The following is a 19,148-nucleotide window of genomic DNA, read 5'->3' on the forward strand; positions in this document are numbered from 1 at the left end:
TCATCCATCTCTTCATCTCTTTATCCATTTGTCCATCCATCCATCCATTCATAATACTCTATGACTCGAACAATCCCAAATCACTACTGTTCAATATGTGGCATTCTGATTGCCCGTACTTTGGTCATGCCTGGCACCGTGCCAACCGATTTGGAATGGTACCGGCAGCTCCGTGTGATCCAGCTTCGCGATGATACATTAGATGGTACATGGCTAGTCACCCAGTCTGCCACTGTGAGTGGCGTAGGATATGTCAATCATGCTAATCGAATGCATGCCCCCTTGCACCATGATTGCTGTTTCAGCGACGACGGGGTTGGCAGCCTGATGTCGTACATCCGATTCCGCGACCCGGCGTCAGGTACCTGGTCATTCGACGTGCATGAATTATGCTGGCAGATTTTACTGCAGAGAGTCCCGGAGGGCCGATCCGACCTCACCAAGTTTTCCACTCTTCTATTCCAGATGCTGTTTTGTACCACATGGGGTAAGCATAGATACCTTCGTCCTGGTCATGACTTCGGTGGCGCAGCCCAATTTCAAAAGCCGGTTGGGGCTGTGATTCACGATATGATCGACCAAGGATTTGATTATCTCTCGGCCTGTCCTTCGCAGTTCCGCAATATGGCAGAGATTCTATCGTTTGCTACCCCAGACACTCAATTCTGCCCTCAACAATCCACGCATAGAGCCTGGAGGCCGTCTCCGCGCGACGACATATTCTCCTCACTTCCAGTCGAGGTTCTACTTATGATTGTGTCCGTCCTCCCTTCACCCGACATTCAGCAGTTGCGATTGGCGTCAAGAAGTCTTGCATCCGCGACTGATCCGTCATCGCTGCCTCAGTTCTTCTGGCGCACCAGGTTTCTGGCAGATGGCGAGATGGGATTTGCTTGGCCCGCTAACTCGACGGGTGATCTCAACTGGCGTGATGCTTACTTTACGCTGAAGCATGCTTTGAGCGATAGCTCCGGCTCCAACTTTGCGCAGGCCAGAAACCGGCGGCGAATATGGAGACTTGCTGGTATCAATGCGGCTCTGCTTTCTCAGTTCTTGAATGGAACCGACCTTTGTGGCAGTATCTGTTCAGGTCTGTCTCAAAGCCCCAATACAACAACTGAAAATGGGACACACGGTGAAATGCTCAGCGCCCAAGTGTCGGAGGACTCTCACCGGCTACTTTCTGTAGGAAGTCTGAGGCTCCACGATAGGAGTGTTATTTTACCTTTGAACGACTTCACTCTCAAGACCATTCGTGTTTATGTGGTTTACTTTAACTTGCAGTGTTTCATCTCCGGTCTGAAATTTGAACTTCTGAACCTTTCTACTCAAGCGCTTTCCGACATCGCTCTGGGATTTACGCCACCTAATGCGGGCCATTTGATCCAAATTGCCCCGTCCGTTTGTGTAACAGGACTTGAACTAGAAGTCAATTCGCGAGGCATCACAAATCTAAGAGTGCTCGTTGAAGGAAGCGACCACGGTGCATGTCCACCGCAGTGGGTGCGAGATCAAGAGACGGACCGGGCCGATATCGCGTTGGGAAAGCTGAACTTCGGCGCTATGAAAGCACGACGAATCCGACTGGTCGCTAAGTTTGATGTAAGTTCGACTGCCGCATCATCGATGTGTCTACTGATTGAGGGCACGCAAGGCATTCAAAATGATCGCCTTGGGATTTACCGAAGCTAGTGACACCGTTTCGGAAAACGACAACAGTTTCACACTCCAACCAATATGGACGCCCACCTATCCAAGAGAAGCCGTATCCCTCGTTCCTGAACTACAGCCAGCATTGCAAGGGTACAACCGTATGCTGAATATTCATTTCGCGGGTGCCAACGGGGAGAAGCTTCCGCAACTCACAAGGATAGTGACCCATATCCTCAATGACTCGGCACCCATTGTAGGATTCACCTTCTATTTCGATAACCGGACCTCTACCCACTTCGGTCGACAGGGCTTGATGGAAGTATCTTTGTTGATTGATGGACCCCGGGGGGAGTATGTCACTGGTGTCACAGTCGCGAAGTCCACCAAGGATAGCCGGATCCTGTTACTTCGGGTACTCGCACCTCTTCTCTCGGCATTCCACTGAGACTGACGTGAATTAGATGTGCACAAACCTTGGAAACGAGCTTATCACCGGTTGGGATGAGCTGAGCCGCTCTGAAGTATCGGACTATCGGCTCCGAGTGCATCCATATGACTCTCGCTCGAATCCTCTCATCAAAGGTAAGGAAATGACTATCAAGGCAATGCAAGCGCCCATCGGGCAGCGCATTACTGGATTCATTGCCACCCTGGAGGTAAGCCCTACCCCCGAGAAACATGACGAATCCGTCCACTGAGACATGTTCAGACTTCACACCACTCGTTCTGCGGGTTTGGATTACAGTGTGAAGAAACCCCACCACCGTATGAAACGCGGGTCACAGGCACGGTTTCTCACCTCCCTGTCTCAACTGCCGCATGCCTAGCCTCAACTCTAGGCTCATATATCATCACAGAAAGATCCAATTGTTGTAGAGCCTTTACATCTGCGAGTTTGAAATCGGTCAAGTGTATAAAATTCTCGAGCGGAGATCTCGAGCGCCCGCGCCTCTCCAATGAAATTTCCGGAGTATGGTTAGACTACTTCGAATCTCCCGACTCAATTGTCGGTCAGTGGATCTCTGAGTCTGCGTCGATTACCCTTGAGCACGGAGAGACGATCACAGGAATCACAATATGGCTCTCAAACGGTCGGATGTCCTTGAGCCAGGAGTTCTTCATGGGCCGAGTAATTCGCATCATGATAACTACTTCCATTCAGACGGTGGTGTATCCGGAAGGACCCCCGCTACCAGCCCACGAGCATACTATCTTGCGGTTTGAAGAAAACTACCTCGAAGAACTGGTAAGCGCGCTCCTCCGCCTTGCTGCTTTGCTATTCATAGTTCTCAGTAAAGTTGACTGATACCCCTCACAGTCGTGCCTTGTCTGGGTATTCAACGATTCATGGGACTTTCCCCGAGTAATCCGGAGTCCCAAATCGCCGAGTCAGAAGATGGTTTTCTGGGACCCGTGCCATACCCTCAAGACACGGCCCTGGGCCGTTCCTCAAAGGGCACTCTGGGCGGGAGATAATGGAACGGATCATCTGGTCTCCATATCTGGGTATCGCAACCTGAATAAGGAGAATTACATCACTGGCCTGAGATTCTCATATAAGACCGGTGCTGTTCGGGATATAGGCGACGTGGCGGCTGGGCAGGCCCTTCGCTCTGTGCGACTTTCTCCGGACGAAGATGTCCAAAGGATGTCCTTGATCAGGGACTGGACTGGCCTCCTGCAAATTACTGTAAGTGATATGGCAGCTTGGCTTTGTTTCCCTTTGCCCGTCTCTCATCTGGGAAGATATAGGACTCCCACTAACATGGAGAACCAGTTCCATTTCATCAAACGGGGTGAGCATGCGAAAACTCGACGCGCCCTTATCGCCACGCCATCCGCGAAGAGGAACTTACCCTCTATGGCGGGCAGGACGGACCATGAGGATGTCGACTTTCTTCAACGCAGGTATACATCGCATTACCGCCGTGCAGCGGGGAATGCGCAGAGCAAAGAAGGAGACTTGCCCCGAGGGGAAATTGTTGGGTTGTGGGGCCGCAAAAACCCGGATGCCAAGTTACATGTTGGGGTCGTTATGTTGCAGAACTCTCGGCCCAGTGCTAAAGGTGCTAAAGCCTCGTCCTTGAGGTAGACAATGCAAGACGGCCGTGAGGTGTCCTGACAATGACAGACTTCCTGCTTTATTTGGGTGACATTACCTGCTCAGTTGAAACAATGTCTTTGTGCTCAGCTACCTAATTGTTATATTGAGCTAGCGCACATAAGCACCTCAACACATCATGAAGGCAGGGAACCATTTAGTTGCATGCATTAACCTAATACAAAACAACACTAGCCTCCCTCGTCACCTTACCCTTCGTCTGTAAAGAACCGAACCTGCCTATGTTGAATAAGCCAAGTGGTCCATTTCCAGCCCCCTTCCCGTACCTCTTTCTAAACCCACAAACGCAGCAGGCCTGCGAGCTCCTTGACAACCCATGCCTAGGCGTAGTCACAGGCAAAGGAACTCCACTGCTTAGGCTGGCCGATGGTGGCAAACGCTCCCTCCAGCGCTCCGCTGCTGGAACCGCTGCAGCCAACATCACTAGAGAGAAATATCAGTATCCGTCATATAAAATAGCCATCTTCCCCTTAGTGAGCATGGGATACTAACACCCAAAAGGTGCAGACGTTGCCATCCCACACGCTGACGGACTGGACCTTATCATTCCAGCTTGCGTCTTTGCCGGCGAAGGAGACTTTTCAGGTGTCAGTACCATTCCTCAAGTTGAGCAGATGAGAGCCAGGGGGAAGGTGAGAACATACTGCATTGGTTCACGTTGGTGCTCTGGTAGTTTGTGCAGGTGCCCGTGAACTCGGTGCCGGTGCACATGGTGCCCCAGGTGATGGAGGCGGTGGCTCCGTGCAGGAGACTGAGGAGAGTGGCAGCGGCTGCGATGGACTTCATTGTGAAAGAAGATGAATATGAAGATTTCAGATAAGCGAATGTTGTGTTGGAATGTGAGGAGAATTGGCTGGTCGAGTGTGATGGGAGGAAGAACTGGTCTGGTCGAGAGGGGCTTTATATAGCTCTTCACGAAGCCTCTACTTAAAGGATCAATTTGGTAAGAGTCTCGTCTCTTCAGCCTCAGGGACATGACATCCACACGAGTCAGAACCCGCATATCTCGTATAGGTCTCAAAGTTGAGTAGATTCAGTTGGACCCTTCGGAGCCGAGATAGGGCATGATTGCGTCGGTCATAGTGAGCAGCCCCACGCGAATCTCTAAGCAATCGGCTTGGTAAGCTTATACCATCTCCGCTCGGCTTAGCCTCGTGAATCGAGACAATTAGCTGCAATTCTTCAGCTAGACTACCTAGAAAGAGGCTATACCCGAACCACAAAGTGGAAGATGTTCCTGGGTGGGTTCCGCGGGGCTCGCCGAACTCGGCGCAGCTAGCCCAAGGAAGCGCAATCCGGGTCCGTCTCCGTCAGCGAACGAGACCATCGAACACGAACCCTTCGGCCAACCCGACACTCCACTCTATTGACTTTTTCTCATATGACTCGTGCTTACGTAGGTAGGTTGCATCGACTGAATCATGCTGTGGTCTGATGAGGGGGCTGGCCTGGATTTTGCGGTGTCAGAATCGATCTAGCTATGGAATTATCTCAATCTTTCAGTTACATTGTTGTTCTGACACTTAGAGCGCCATAAGCAATAGTATGAACAGGTAGTACTGTTGAATGCAACATTCGTCTATCCAAAGTTTCAACAGTGACTTTTACAGCGATGGGTTGGTCCTCCAGTATGTTGACGTTTGGCTTCAAGGCTTTACTAAGAGACCAGACCATGCGAGGCGAGTGCAAGTCTGATAGTGGCTGCGTATGTAAGGCTGGAGGAGAGCGATATTGATGGAAATTAAATGATGCTGAAGTAATTAGTGGCTAGTAGCATCACAGTCCACACATCTCAAATGGAGATTCATTCTACGAATTCTACCGCAATTAGAACAAGTAACGCGAGACAGAATTCCGTAAGATCGACCTAGACACAAATCAAATCACTTCTATAGAGCTCTAAAGACGTCTACTATCCACCAATCCAAAAAGTAACACCCCTAAAGAGCGCGAGCCCACTCCAGCGCGGTCTCCGGCTCCAACCGCTTCGTGTAATCTGGGTCCAAAAACACATTGCGCACCACCCCATCTGCACCCACGAGCACGGTCGCGGGAATCGGCACTTCCAGGCTCTGATTCCCGTACTTTTCTTCCCAATCAACCCCGAAGCCGGCCAGGATCGGGCCGAACGCCTCGGGCTGCTTCCACACGATCCCCAGCTGGCGGGCGAGCTGGTTCCCCACGTCCGAGAGCACGGGGAACTCGAGAGCGTGCTTCTCCGCCACGGACAGCGAGGTATCCGGGAGGTGTGGGGAGACAGCAGCCAGGGTAACGCCCGTGGCCGTAAATTCAGGCAGGCGGGATTGCAGAGCGCGCAGCTCGAGGTTGCAGAAGGGGCACCATTCGCCGCGGTAGAAGGAGAGGAGGAGGGGGCCTTCGGCTAGCAGGCTGGTGCTGGTGACGGCATTGCCGGTGGCATCTTGGAGGGTAAACTCCGGCAGCTTCTGGCCGGGCTGGATGGCCTTGCTGGCGTCGAAGGAGCCTTGCAGGGCTTGCACGCCGGAGTTGAAGGTGTCGATGACGGGGGCTGGGGCCGCCTTTTGGAAGTCGGCGTAGGCGCTTTGGAGAGAAGCTTGAAGAGACATTTTGAAGGTTCCTAGGTGGTTTGAGCTCTAGATGAGACGTGATTGATTGGAATGGAGGTTTGATATGTTTTGCAGTGGTGGATTGTGCTATGCGATGATGAGAGAAGTGGCACTGGGCTGGTCATCGGTGAGCTCTTTATAGCTATCAGTCTGAACTAGAGTCGCACAGAGGGTCTTTGGCCTCATGAATCCTTGCTGCTTAGCAAAATGATGCTTAGAAATCCTTGCGACATGAGTATTAGTAAATTTCGTGAGATCTACCTCAGCCGCAGCCGAAGCGCTGATGGAGATGTAGATTAGATCGGGGCCGGACGGGACGGGAGCGCCCCAGCCATCGGGGTCGCTTTCCTAGTGAGGACTAGCTTCGCCGAGCTCGGCGCGCGGCGCAGCGCAACCAATCACAGCACATTCATGGGTATGCATGCTTCATCAGCAGAATCTGAGATACGAGGTTGCGGTGGTTTAGATTCATGCAGACGCAAGCGCTTGAGGCTCTTGCAACTGGAAACTGTCCCTGATTACCAATCCCGCCAGGTTGGAACGGAGGGAAACAACTTTTGGAGTGTTTTAGGAGCCTGTGGCTCGAGATTACTGATAGCAGAGTCATGCCTCAATGCTATAAGAAACTGCTTGACCTCGCAATAATGGATAAGGGGTCCTCGACCTTCCAGAAAGCCCCAGCTGCATATCATTACCCACAATAGAATTCCAAAGAAACGTGTTGAGATGTCTAAGGTAGTTGTTATCACAGGTGTCACGGGCGTCCAGGCAAGTATTCTCCCCGTCAATGAAGCGCATCCAACTTATGGTCACAGGGAGGCTCCGTCGCAAACACATACCTCCAGCTTCCAGAATGGAAGGTCCGCGGAGTCACTCGCAACCCATCATCTCCTAAAGCCAGGGAATTGCAGGCTCGAGGCGTCGAGATCGTCTACGGAGACGTGAACTACCCTGACAGCCTAGAAGCCGCATTCCAGAATGCAACCATCATCTTCGGCGTCACTGACTTCTGGACAATCTTCCAAGACACCGAGAGCATGACTAAGAAGCGACCGGACCAGGATCTCACGGAATATTGTTTTGAAGTAGAGGTCCAGCAGGGGAAGAATCTGGCGGATGTCGCCGCCCGGGTTCCGACGCTAGAACGCTTTGTCTTTAGTTCCATGGCGTCCGCCAACAAGTGGAGCAAAGGAAAATTCCCCAGAGTCTACCATATGGACTCGAAAGCGGTAGCGGTTGACCATATTCGAAGTCTGGCAGGATTGAAAGACCGCTTCTCGCAGATCCAGGCACCGATCTATTTCAACCTTCTTTGGCAATGGGGTCTTCCGACGACACCGAAAAAGGTTGGGTCATCATTTGTCCACAATGACTTAACATAAGTTGACACCCTTCTCTAGCAACCGGACGGCTCCTATCGCATCTCTGGGGTTGGTCCGGCCATCATTCCGGTTCCCTTTGGGGACGTGCAAAACGATTTCGGGCAATGTGTTAAGGCGGTAGCGGATGGACCTCCCGGCTTGAACCTTTTGGCTGTTGGGGAATTTCTGTCATGGGACGAGTTTATCGACATCTGGTGCCAGTCGCAGGGAGTACCAAATGGTGGATACAAAGAGCACACGAATGAGTCCTTCGAAAATCTCCTTCCTGGTGGGCTCGGTCGGGAATTTGGGGAGAACGTGCTTTTCGCGCAGCAGTTCGGGTATGACGGGGGTGATCCCACGGTTGTCCGACCTTCGCAGGTAAGCCAGTTGCGTTGGCCGGGAGCATGAGAACATGACAATGTGCTAACAGAACATAGTTCGGCATCAAGATGACCTCCTTTAAGGAGTACTGCGAGCGAACCGACTTCAGCTCCATTCTCTGAAGCAAGCAGTATGTATTCAGCTAGTTCTGCCATAGGCGTAGCGTCTTTACCTTGAACATGATACTTGCAGTTTCTGGCATCCTGTACAAGGTCTCTGTCCATCACATCTGACTTTTCGCTGGCGACACACGCCGCAGGCATGTGTCATCCCCGTAGTTGAGAATTCATTCTGCGCCTCAAGTGTCGCAGTCGTGTATTTGCAGGTAAGATTATGCTTGACACAGTTCTGACATGATTGCTGCTTGTCACATTTCACTCTTCGTCGGCGGCAATGGAGACAGGGCTGGAGCCTCGTTGTGTAGCGATGGGTACCTCGAGCGTCTGAAAAGGAGGGCGGGGAGTTGAACCGCTGGGCCTCTTCCCAGAGCCTTTCACCGGCATTGTCGCATGCACAGTCTAACCAAGGGAAGGCCTTTAGCTGCGCCCGGAGAGAACGCCAGCTCGATATTAGAGTAAGACTGACGACGGTCGCAAGCTTCTGTGCGAACCACGATCTTTCGGTAGTGTACTGCGCGGCAATGCCACCGATCGTAAGGAGCCAGACTGTAAGCCCATTGTCCGCTTCGATGGTATATTGATCGAATGGAAATTCGTCGCTCAACTCATGGCGTAAAAGCTCCGCGAGCCGGGGAAGTGGCGAGCCGACCGCGGGTATGGGGAAAATAACCCCAACGCTGTAAATGAGCAGGGCAAGCCTGCAGGCTTCGTACCCGGAGTACAATTCTTGATCGTCGTAGTCCGCTCCTGTGGGCAGCGACATGACATGGAAGTGGACTAGATTCCGGATGTCACACAACAAGCTTGTATCATGTGGTGCGTTATCGCCGTTCACATATGCGTGGACCATGCTGGAGTACATGACGAAACCCTGCAACACGCAAGCGAGAGAGAATGGCAGGCCAGCATTTTCAAACTTCTGTACCCCATGGTCCCACCACCCCCCGGACGAACTAAAGTGAAATCGCCAGTCAGAATTGTCATGCCCGCGGTTCGAAAAGAATGGAATCTGGGGCGTGGTCAAGGTCAAAGTGGAGTTCACCAAGGTCCGACTGAGTCCAGGATTAGCGAAACTTCTGCCAAAGCAAGATTTGGGCCTTACTAGAAAATCGCCAAGGATGCTCCCGGAATCTTAATCCTCTGTAGGCCGCCCTTCAGCGCCACGAGCTTGCAAAGACCCGCTTGATGAGACATGTGCGGTACACGGGCCCCGTGAATATTGAGCCATTGTAGGCCTTGTAGCGGTGCATTAAATGGCGAGGAGCCGGTCCAATCTCGACCCTGGAAGGCATGATCCACCGCTTCAGTTAACATTAGAACAGCCAAGATGCTCGCATCTGTTACTGCAGTCGCAGCATGCTGGAGCGCTCTGTTCGCTCTCGTCGCTGCCTCTTGCTGACATAACATTAATAACTGTTTGTTCTCTAGGACCATGGAGGTAGGTGTGCTCTTTTGGTTCACGAGGCAATGTGTGAGCCTATGCGTGACAGCTGAGAATAGTAGAGCATTGAACAGAGCTGGGTTCTCCAGTGAGACGGGCAGCCAAGCATCCAGATAAGGATTCTTGGCTCCCGAACTCGGGATCATTCGAGGCGTCATGATGCTCAGCCCTACAGCCAAGATAAGTGGGGAGTAAACTTTTGGGGATCTGTGATGTGGGATACATACGATACTGCAAGCAATTGCTGACGATGTCCGAGGGCAGTGCGGAAGGATATGCTCGGAAGGGGTCTATTTCACCCCCTATGAAAGCATACATTGTCGAAACGGCAGGAACAACATTATGCGATGAGTCCCATAATTCTTCCACCTCGCCCTCGTGCTCGATGAAGCCATCGTGGTTCTCCATGTGGGTGATCCGTCGGTGGTGGTACAGATCTTGGTACACTACTTCCGCTTGGCGGTCTCTGGCTCGAGATTGCAAGCTTTTATGTGGCTGATGGCTGGAAGACGCTCATGCCCCACGCTAGTCCTTAAGAGCGGCCGGTATAGCCGTTCAGCTGGTGCATAATCCATCTGTAAGCCGGTGCCTTTTTGATCTTCTGTGAAGGATAAATTGTCGGAAATCGTAAAGTAATCCGGTAAGCCAAGCAAGATGCCACGAGTTGGTGAACAAGTGCCTCGTCATTTGAGACAATGTAAGAAAAGCTGTCAAAGGACTCGGAGATAACCAAGCGAAGGAGGATCTGGGCTACGGGAGCCCAAGAATGCCGCATGCGCAGTCAGTCACATGATCGTAGGCGGTGACAGCCTCTGTCTCTTAGTTACGAGGTCCGTTGCGGCAGCCACACCAGGATGTGACCATCACTAAGTGAATTCCTTGTCGAACGTTCGTCGAAATCATCAATCATGAATTTTCAATCACGGGGGATGCTGTGTGGGAAACCTGCGAGGTCTGTGGGCAGCGAGGGCCACGTGTGGCTGCTTGCACCGGCAGTTGTTTTTGTATGGGAAATCTCAGGGTACCTTCCCGATCGGGGATAGAGCGACCGCCCCGCCGTCTTTCCCTTCCAGGGCCTAGCCAGGTAGCTGGTGATTGTGATCTCAACGAAATCTCAGGCGGGGAGCAATTTAGGCAAGAAGACATGTGATCATGATCGAGGTCGAGAAAATGATGTAGCTGGAGTCAACTGCTTGCAGTATCAGCTTTCCAGCTTGGAAGCTTCCTCAGCTCCAGCCTTCGTCGACTCTCAACAAAAACAGCGGCAAGCATGTGATTGCGAGCCCGGACCAACAGTTGACCCGCAATCACATGTCAGGGGCACCACCTGTCAGGTTTCTTGACCAATCGATAGCCGACGATAATAAGACGGAGGTCGGGTGGAACCGCTTGGCCCCCAACCCAACCAGCAAGAGCCAGCAATGCGGAGAGACCAGGCACTGGCCACTGGGTACCGGTCAGGTGACTCGACCAAAGAGGGGGGAAACCAGAGAAGGGAAGGGAAGAGAAGAGGGAAGAGAGAAGAGAGAAAACGGCGGGGATTTCCGCCACCGATGCATGCGCGACAGGGGACAATTTACCGTCATTTGCTACCACACCACCAATAATCCTTGTGTATAAGTAGCTGAAGTTAGTATCAGTACCTGGAGGAAACTTTATGCCATCCATGGCTCAGCATCGGTACCCTGCTGCGATGAACACGTACGGTGCTGGTGAGCCATGGCTATCCTGCTGGCAATACAATCGATGGATCCATGATGATGGATGTTGGGAAGACTAACCCAAACCGGTTATGCCAGGATTCCTCAGTCCCTTCTTCCCTTCTTCCCTTCTTTTCTTCTTCCCTCCACCGCTCGCCAATTTTCTTTCAGTACTTTCAGTACTTAATCAACAACACCACTTTAATCCTCCCTTCTGAGAAGAAAGCTCTTCTTTTATTCCTCCATCAGCCTGCCGGTGAGTCTGCAGTATAATGCAATTCTACCTATGAATGCATCAAGCTGACAACGCATGCCTGCCCAGTCCCTTAGAATAAACCAACCCCCCCCCCCGCGAGCTCCACCTCCCCTCTCGCCTCCTTCCTCCCTCCTCCCCCCTCCCTCTCATGCGCCCACATTCTCTCCCGTTTTAACGAAACCATGCCCTTCCTCGATACCTCGAAAGACCTATCGGCCCTATTCTCTCGCCAAGTCAAAGCGACCCCCGAGGCGGTAGCCCTGGAGGATGACAAGACCACTTTCACATACGCGGAGCTCGATCGCGAGGTCGACTGCCTCTCTCGTCGCCTGCGTACATATGGAGTGAGTCGAGATACTCTGGTGGGCGTGCTGTTGCCAAGAAGTGCCGACTATGTGATTGCCTGTTTGGCAGCCTTGCGTGCCGGGGGCGCCTTTCTCGTACTGGAGCTGGCCTACCCACCGGAGCTGCTGGCGGACGTGATTGAGGACGGTAACCCGGCCGTCGTGATCACTCACCGGGCGGAAGTGGGCAAGATCAAGAGCAATGTGCCATTGATCGTCCTGGATGAGCCCGCCGCCCATGCAAATGGTCACGCGACCGAGCCGGCTCCTCTGCCAGCGGACGATGACCTGGACCGGCTGGCGTTTGTCTCCTACTCATCTGGCACGACGGGCAAGCCCAAGGGTATCGCTAACCCTCACCGAGCTCCAGTGCTTTCGTATGATTTGCGATTCGGGGTTCAGGACCTGCAACCCGGCGACCGTGTGGCCTGCAATGTCTTCTTCATCTGGGAGATTTTGCGGCCTCTGCTGCGGGGAGCCACCGTCGTGACAGTGCCGGACGATGCGAGCTACGATCCTGCAGCATTAGTCGACTTGCTGGCCGCGAGAAAGATTACAGAGACCTTGATGACGCCCACGTTGCTGGCGACCGTGCTGCAGCGTCATCCCCACATTGATGAACGTCTTCCCGAGCTCCGCACGCTGTGGCTGAATGGTGAAGTGGTCACGACGGATCTGGCGCGTCGCGCGATCAAGGCTCTCCCGCACACTCGTCTTCTCAACTGCTACAGTGCATGCGAGACACATGAGATCGCCTGTGGTGATGTTCGGCAGATCCTTGATGAGGAAGCGACATACTGCCCGGTGGGTCCGCCTCTAGATCCAAAGCAGATTTACATTCTGGACGAGAGTGGTCAACCGGTCGATGCGGGAGTCAGTGGGGAGCTCTTCGTAGCCGGCCCACTGCTCGCCCGTGGATACCTCAATTTGCCCGAAACCACCGCCAAAGCGTTCACTCCCAACCGCTTTGATACACAGCCCGGATCCCGCCTCTATCGCACCGGCGATTTGGCCCGGCTGCTGCCCTCTGGATTACTGGAGATTACCGGTCGCGTGGGATCCATGATCAAGCTGCGAGGATATTCCGTGGTTCCTGCCAAGGTCGAAAGCGAGATTGTCAAGAATCTCGCGGTCAGCCACTGTGCAGTTGTCGCTCATGGCGAAGGTTTGGAGCGACAGCTCGTGGCCTATATCGTGCCGGACAGGAACGCCGCCGGTCGGCCGACGGTGGAAATCAACGAGGCCGGGTACAGCCCGGCGGCGCGTCGCATCCTGGCCCAGTCCCTTGCACACTATATGATCCCCGCATTGTGGGTGGAACTGCCTGAACTACCCACTCATGATGTGACGGGCAAGGTGGACCTCAAGCGCTTGCCTACTCCCAAGCCTGAGGTTCCCACTAACGGTAACGGCAAAGCGGCGGACCAAGACCCGATCACTCTGGACCAGGTCGCGGCCTGCTGGGCTGCAGCTCTCAAGACATCCAAGACTCTTCTCACCCCGACGGATGACTTCTTCGACCTAGGAGGTCACTCCTTGTCGCTTGCCGACCTTTCTTCGCGCCTGTCCCGGCACTTTGGCTTCCGGGTCCCGATTGCCCGGCTGGCAGAGAGCACAACCCTGGCTGGCCACTTGGAGACGGTCCGTGCGATCCGCGATGGACACACGGCCGCAGTGCAAGCCGATCTTCCCGCTGTTCTGCGTGCGGACGCTACTCTCGACGATGACATCCGACCCGCGCAGCCTGCCACGATTTGCTCCATTGACGAAGCCAACACCGTCCTTTTGACGGGTGTGACTGGTTTCCTTGGTGCTTTTCTGCTGCACGATTTGCTGGAGAACACCTCCGCACAGATCATTTGTCTGGTGCGGTTCAACGAGCCCGCAAATGATGATCAGCCCGGCGGCGTGGCACGCATTCGTCGGAATCTTCTTGATCTCGGCTTGTGGCGTGATTCCGTGATGGAGCGTGTGGAGATTTTGCCGGGAAACCTTTCTCGCACACGGTTCGGTCTTTCGACCAAGGTGTTCGAGGAGCTGGCTGCTCGTGTCCAGGTGATTGTGCATGCTGCGGCTACCGTTAACCTAGTGTACCCCTATGCCGCCCTGCGTGGGCCCAACGTGGGTGGCACGCGGGAGATCCTCCGTTTGGCGAGCAAGAGTGGCGCCACAGTGCAGTACGTCTCCACGAACGGGGTCCTGCCCGCCTCGGGCGAGAAAGGCTGGCCGGAGGATACGTTGTTGGATGTGGAGGATGTTCCGACGAAGCTGCTCGACGGATACGGACAGACTAAGTGGGTCGCGGAGCAGCTCGTGCTCGAGGCCAGCCGCCGCGGTCTGCCCGTCAAGGTCCACCGTGCCGGCACGATTAGTGGACATAGTGCTACCGGCGCTGCCAACGCATGGGACCTTCTCTCCGCCTTGATTGTGGAATCAATCAAGCTGGGCTACGCCCCTGAAGTTCAAGGCTGGCGCGCAGAGATGACTCCGGTGGACTTCGTTAGCAAGGCCATCGTCCATCTGGCCACTCAGACCCATGCTGAGCAGACGATCTTCCATCTAGGTGACCCCAAGCCCGTCGACACGCGCGATGTGTTCGCTGCTCTGAATGAGCTGGGATACCCCACCAAGCCGCTTGGCTGGGATGAATGGGTTACTTTATGGAACGAGAAGCGCAGTAACGTCAAGGGTGGTGACGGTGGGTTCACCGTGGATATTCTCCGCAGTGGTATGCCTACCGTGGAGTTCCTGCGGGACATTGTCGTTCTGGATAATGCGGCCACTCGACCGTTCCGGACATGCGTGGAACGGCCGAAGGTGGACAAGGCGCTGCTCGAGACCTACACCCGTCACTGGTTTGCCAGAGGATGGCTGTCAAAGCCTCCTGTGCGCCAGCAGGCGCTAAACGGAACCGCGAAGCTGGCCAAAGGTCCGCTTAGCGGCCGTGTAGCTGTTGTCACCGGTGCGTCATCCGGCATTGGTGCCGCAGTGGCTACCGCTCTTGCACGCGAAGGTTGCCATGTTGCGCTTGCCGCTCGTCGTGTGGAAGCTCTCGAATCGTTGCAGAAGCAGCTTGCAACCCACGGAGGCAAGATTATCGCGAAAAAGACGGATGTCACGAACAAGGCACAGGTGGACGCTCTGTTCCACGACACCACCCAGGAGCTTGGCCCCGTCGACATTCTTGTCTCCTGTGCGGGTGTCATGTATTTCACCATGATGGCTAATGTGCAGACGGATGAATGGGAGCGAACGGTAGACGTGAACTGCAAGGGTCTCTTGCACTGCCTGTCGGCTACCGTCCCGGGCATGCTGTCCCGCGGCGCCGGCCACATCGTGGCTATCTCTTCTGATGCCGGCCGCAAGGTGTTCCCCGGCCTGGGCGTGTACTCGGCCAGCAAGTTCTTCGTCGAGGCTACGTTGCAGTCTTTACGTTTGGAGACTGCCGGGACGGGATTGCGTGTCACGAGTGTGCAGCCTGGCAATGTTGCCACGGATCTGTTGGGGATGAGTACGGACACGGAAGCGCTCAAGAAGTATGGCGAGCCGTCGGGGGCGGAGGTTCTGGCTCCGGAGGATATCGCCAATTCGATTGTGTATGCGCTGCGCCAGCCGGCACATGTTTCTGTGAATGAGGTGTTGATCGAGCCCCGGGATGAGCCGATTTAATGGGTCCATATTGATAGACTATAGACATGCATGAGTGAATGTAATGAAGTTTTCTCGTTGCCAATGACCGGTGACATCGGATCACATCAATATCCGGGGATCTATTTTAAGTGATCAGCATTTGTACACTTTCCGTTCCAACTTCAGGTCTCACGATCCGTTCTAATAACCAACGTTTCTACAGTCTCAACATGCAAACATCGTACACCACTCATCGCATTGCCTCCATCATCTTCAAGGGGTCTAGACTCAGCCCCATACTTGAGGAGCCCCGAACCCAACAACCGACACATTCCAATCAACATTCCTTCCAACCACCACGATACATAAGACAACATCCCCCCCGCGTTCTTGACTTCTCCAACCACCTCACATCCACCCCAGCACTCCAGCATAATGCATTTCCAATCCCTAACCACCGCTCTCCTTCTCCCCCTCCTCCTCACCAGCACACACGCAACACCCACCACACCGTCCACAAACCCTGACGAATTCGCCCAACTCAACTGCCCCAACACCACCACCCCAACCGCGACACCCGCCGAGCAACTCGCCGCGTGGGCCGACTTCACCAATCTGATGTACACCGAACACCGCCTCAGCGAAGCCCTCACGCACTACGTCGCAGGGAAATACATCAATCACTCGCCACTCGTGTCCGGCACGGGTGTCGGCGCGACGGCAGCGGAGCTGACGAATCTCGTGCCGGACGTCACCTCGCAGCTGCAGCGGGCGTTCGTCGGGTGGGATGTGGCGGGCAATGCCTTTGGGGTGGCGCATACGCGGGTGATTCCAAACTCGAAGGACAACGATACGAAGGGAGGGGAGTCGGCGCTTGTGGATATTATTCGGATGATCGGGACGTGTATGGTCGAGCATTGGGATGTAGAGCAAGAGGTTGGCTCGGCGGGGGCGGGGGGGAATCCGATTGCTTTCTTCTAGAGGTGTTAATTCGGAGGTGTTACGAGGTAGATGAGTTGGGGGTGGATGGGGAGGTGTTTGGGGTTGAGGTTGATGCTATATGTTGGGTTGGGTGTCTTGCTGGATTGGGCTCGGGGCTGTATATGATACACGTGTATACTGGATAAGGTGCAGTGACAATTGAGAGTAATGTTTGACATGTTCACTCTGTATATGGCATACAATGCTTGGGTAGATTACCAGTTAGCTGTTTACTCTATTATCTTATTCTATTTTTCCTTGTCGATGTGATTTCTGGTTCTGGTAACTTATATATAACACTGGATATAGACCCCGTGAGCATGTAAAGTGCATGAACCTTGGTATTATCCAGAGAACTTCAACACGGATTCTAAGTATTCCGACACTATTAGCGAGTTTACGGCCGACAATATACCTTTGTATAGATTGCATGTTTTGTTATATTGATTGAGCACTTGGGGTACATGAACAAGTAGTTAAATGCTAAGTAACTTGAGAACCATTGAAAGAGCCCTGTGATCTGTGTACAATCAAGTCAACAGATCAACATGTAAGATTGTTGTCGCTTCTTACCGAATATACTTCTACACTGGCTGTGAATTGAGATACAGCCAGCAAATTGATGTGCACTTTACTCACAGGCTGTTGTGCTTGTTAGCCGGTCTTGTCCGATCGGCCCAAATAAGAGTCGGACTTAAGCTAGGGTACCGGCAGCGCACCCGACATCGGACCAAACCATCGGCTACGAGATCGGAGATCGGACATCTGCCGTCCACCCCGCGTATAGTAACATCAACATCGGACCCTGGGTTAGGGCTCCCCGCAGCACGTCTGGGGAAGCAGTGTCCGGAAATGAAGATAAGATGCAAGTTCTCCCACACAATCCATCACTCCCTCCTCCAGACAAACCACAACACACACAACCATCAACATGACCTCTCAACCTCGCCTCAAGCTCGCCCTTATCGGCCTTGGCCGTCTGGGAGCCATCCGCGCCGAAATCCTGGCTTTTAAGCAGCCTCGCATCGAGCTCGTCGCCGCCTGCGACACGAAACCCGGGGCTGACGAATGGGCGGCGGCCAATCTGCCCGCCTCCGTGAAGTTCTTCGCCGATCCAGAGGACTGCATGAAGAATAGCGATGCCGAGGCCGTCCTGATTTCGACGGCGACCGCTACCCACGCGCCTTTGATTATCAAGGGTCTCGATCTGGGTCTGGTGAGTTCTAATACTCTGTGTCCATTGCAAACTGGAGTAGAGACTGACACACTTGTCCAGCATGTCATGTGCGAGAAGCCGATCTCGGTCGATGTGATCACCACCGAGGAGGTCCTCGCCAAGGCTGCTTCTAAGCCTCACCTTAAATTCCTGGTTCCCTTCTGTAGACGATGTGAGTGGACTCTAGCCTCCTGTGCTGTGGCAACTAGTGTCTAAGGCTGAGCTGACCCGCGCTAGATGATGAGTCGTACCGTCAGGTGAAGCAGATGGTCCAGGATGGCGCACTCGGAGACGTTCACGCAGTCGAGAGCTCTTGCCTCGACCAGCAGGATCCTACAGGTGAGCTGCCCCAAGCTCCAATACCCGTATTCCAGTAAGCCCATTGACTAACCCACCGTGTCTCAGGCTTCTTCGTGCGCTTCTCCGAGCAATCCGGAGGCATCTTCGTCGACATGGGTGTTCACGATGTCCGTCCCCTCCCCCCAAGATCCCCTTTTTACACCCCATACTAACCCTATTCCTCCAGATCGACATTGGCCGCTACTATCTGGACGTAAAGTCCGGCCTCACCAACCCCAAGAAGCAAGTCAACCGGGTCGTCGCCGTCGGCCAACAAGCTGTCTACAGCGAGCTATCCCAGTACGGCGACGCCGACAACGGTTGGGGAATGGTAGAGTTCGCGAACGGCAAGATCCTGACCTTCCACCTGGGCCGGACACTCACCAACGGGTTCGAGGGGATGACGCGCGTGTGCGGCACCATGGCGCACTCGGTGATCAACGCCAACTCCACCATCAACCGTGTCGAGGTGCGCGACGCCCACGGCGTGCGCACCGCCACCACCCCGGACGCCTTCGTGCTGTACGACAAGTCCTTCCTCAAGGATCTAGAGGAGTTCGCTACGGCCTGCCTCGATGGCGCACCGTTGACCTGCGCACCCGAGGATGCGTACGAGGCCGCCAAGATTGCCACGGCGCTGCAGTTCTCGTTCCGCCACAGCGTGCCCGTGTACTTCGATGATGAGGGGTTGGCGATTTTGGATGCGGGTAAGAAGGCGTGATTTCTGCGAAAGGATTGTAGTGGATTGGGTTTATTGGGATAGCATTTCGCATGTTCGTTTCTTTCTTAGGAGTGGTAGACGTATAGACCTGTGGGTTACGAATTAAAAATATGTGCACGATATTTCCATTCTGTTCGAGGCACTTAGAACTCTGGGAGTCGATCCCATAGAGTTGATGTCTCTAGCCCTAGTTCTAGCACTAGAGTTAAAACATCTCAAAACGAGATCGCTTTATTGAAGGTTGGGCTTGGTTGTACGTGTCCAGGAAATTTCTTCCATGCCGCTAAAAGGCCCGA

At 53.8% G+C, this 19,148-nt stretch overlaps 8 protein-coding genes across 8 annotated transcripts; 5 read left to right on the forward strand and 3 right to left on the reverse strand.

Moving 5' to 3' along the window:
• Positions 1-126: 126 nt before the first annotated feature.
• BO82DRAFT_431670 (F-box protein) lies at positions 127-3,956 on the forward strand (the record flags this gene model as incomplete). The annotated part of the gene is made up of 6 exons (XM_025640723.1): positions 127-1,602; positions 1,655-2,065; positions 2,115-2,309; positions 2,363-2,899; positions 2,972-3,343; positions 3,431-3,956. The coding sequence occupies 6 exons, from the start codon at positions 127-129 to the stop codon at positions 3,743-3,745; spliced, it is 3,306 nt and encodes a 1,101-aa protein (XP_025492630.1). The 3' UTR covers positions 3,746-3,956.
• Positions 3,957-4,095: 139 nt separating this feature from the next.
• On the reverse strand, positions 4,096-4,561 carry BO82DRAFT_401425 (uncharacterized protein; the record flags this gene model as incomplete). Its single annotated transcript, XM_025639254.1, has 3 exons — positions 4,096-4,198; positions 4,268-4,352; positions 4,420-4,561. 3 exons carry the CDS (start codon positions 4,559-4,561, stop codon positions 4,096-4,098), a joined length of 330 nt encoding a protein of 109 aa, XP_025492631.1.
• Positions 4,562-5,647: 1,086 nt separating this feature from the next.
• BO82DRAFT_353683 (peroxiredoxin-like family protein) lies at positions 5,648-6,535 on the reverse strand. The gene has a single exon (XM_025635023.1). It carries the CDS (start codon positions 6,358-6,360, stop codon positions 5,716-5,718), a length of 645 nt encoding a protein of 214 aa, XP_025492632.1. The 5' UTR covers positions 6,361-6,535; the 3' UTR covers positions 5,648-5,715.
• A 551-nt stretch (positions 6,536-7,086) lies between these two features.
• On the forward strand, positions 7,087-8,250 carry BO82DRAFT_413608 (putative NAD dependent epimerase/dehydratase; the record flags this gene model as incomplete). The annotated part of the gene is made up of 4 exons (XM_025639890.1): positions 7,087-7,132; positions 7,180-7,706; positions 7,761-8,102; positions 8,162-8,250. The coding sequence occupies 4 exons, from the start codon at positions 7,087-7,089 to the stop codon at positions 8,225-8,227; spliced, it is 981 nt and encodes a 326-aa protein (XP_025492633.1). The 3' UTR covers positions 8,228-8,250.
• Positions 8,251-8,273: 23 nt separating this feature from the next.
• On the reverse strand, positions 8,274-9,823 carry BO82DRAFT_281801 (uncharacterized protein; the record flags this gene model as incomplete). Its single annotated transcript, XM_025631349.1, has 2 exons — positions 8,274-9,276; positions 9,327-9,823. The coding sequence occupies 2 exons, from the start codon at positions 9,821-9,823 to the stop codon at positions 8,274-8,276; spliced, it is 1,500 nt and encodes a 499-aa protein (XP_025492634.1).
• Positions 9,824-11,727: 1,904 nt separating this feature from the next.
• On the forward strand, positions 11,728-15,732 carry BO82DRAFT_353685 (acetyl-CoA synthetase-like protein). The gene has a single exon (XM_025635024.1). It carries the CDS (start codon positions 11,804-11,806, stop codon positions 15,632-15,634), a length of 3,831 nt encoding a protein of 1,276 aa, XP_025492635.1. The 5' UTR covers positions 11,728-11,803; the 3' UTR covers positions 15,635-15,732.
• A 110-nt stretch (positions 15,733-15,842) lies between these two features.
• BO82DRAFT_353686 (uncharacterized protein) lies at positions 15,843-16,678 on the forward strand. The gene has a single exon (XM_025635025.1). The coding sequence runs from the start codon at positions 16,031-16,033 to the stop codon at positions 16,574-16,576; it is 546 nt and encodes a 181-aa protein (XP_025492636.1). The 5' UTR covers positions 15,843-16,030; the 3' UTR covers positions 16,577-16,678.
• An 829-nt stretch (positions 16,679-17,507) lies between these two features.
• BO82DRAFT_431676 (putative NAD binding Rossmann fold oxidoreductase) lies at positions 17,508-18,852 on the forward strand (the record flags this gene model as incomplete). Its single annotated transcript, XM_025640724.1, has 5 exons — positions 17,508-17,792; positions 17,853-17,964; positions 18,030-18,131; positions 18,198-18,259; positions 18,319-18,852. 5 exons carry the CDS (start codon positions 17,508-17,510, stop codon positions 18,850-18,852), a joined length of 1,095 nt encoding a protein of 364 aa, XP_025492637.1.
• Positions 18,853-19,148: the final 296 nt, after the last annotated feature.

Source organism: Aspergillus uvarum, assembly GCF_003184745.1.
Source record: "Aspergillus uvarum CBS 121591 unplaced genomic scaffold BO82scaffold_22, whole genome shotgun sequence".
NCBI classification, from domain to species: domain Eukaryota; kingdom Fungi; phylum Ascomycota; class Eurotiomycetes; order Eurotiales; family Aspergillaceae; genus Aspergillus; species Aspergillus uvarum.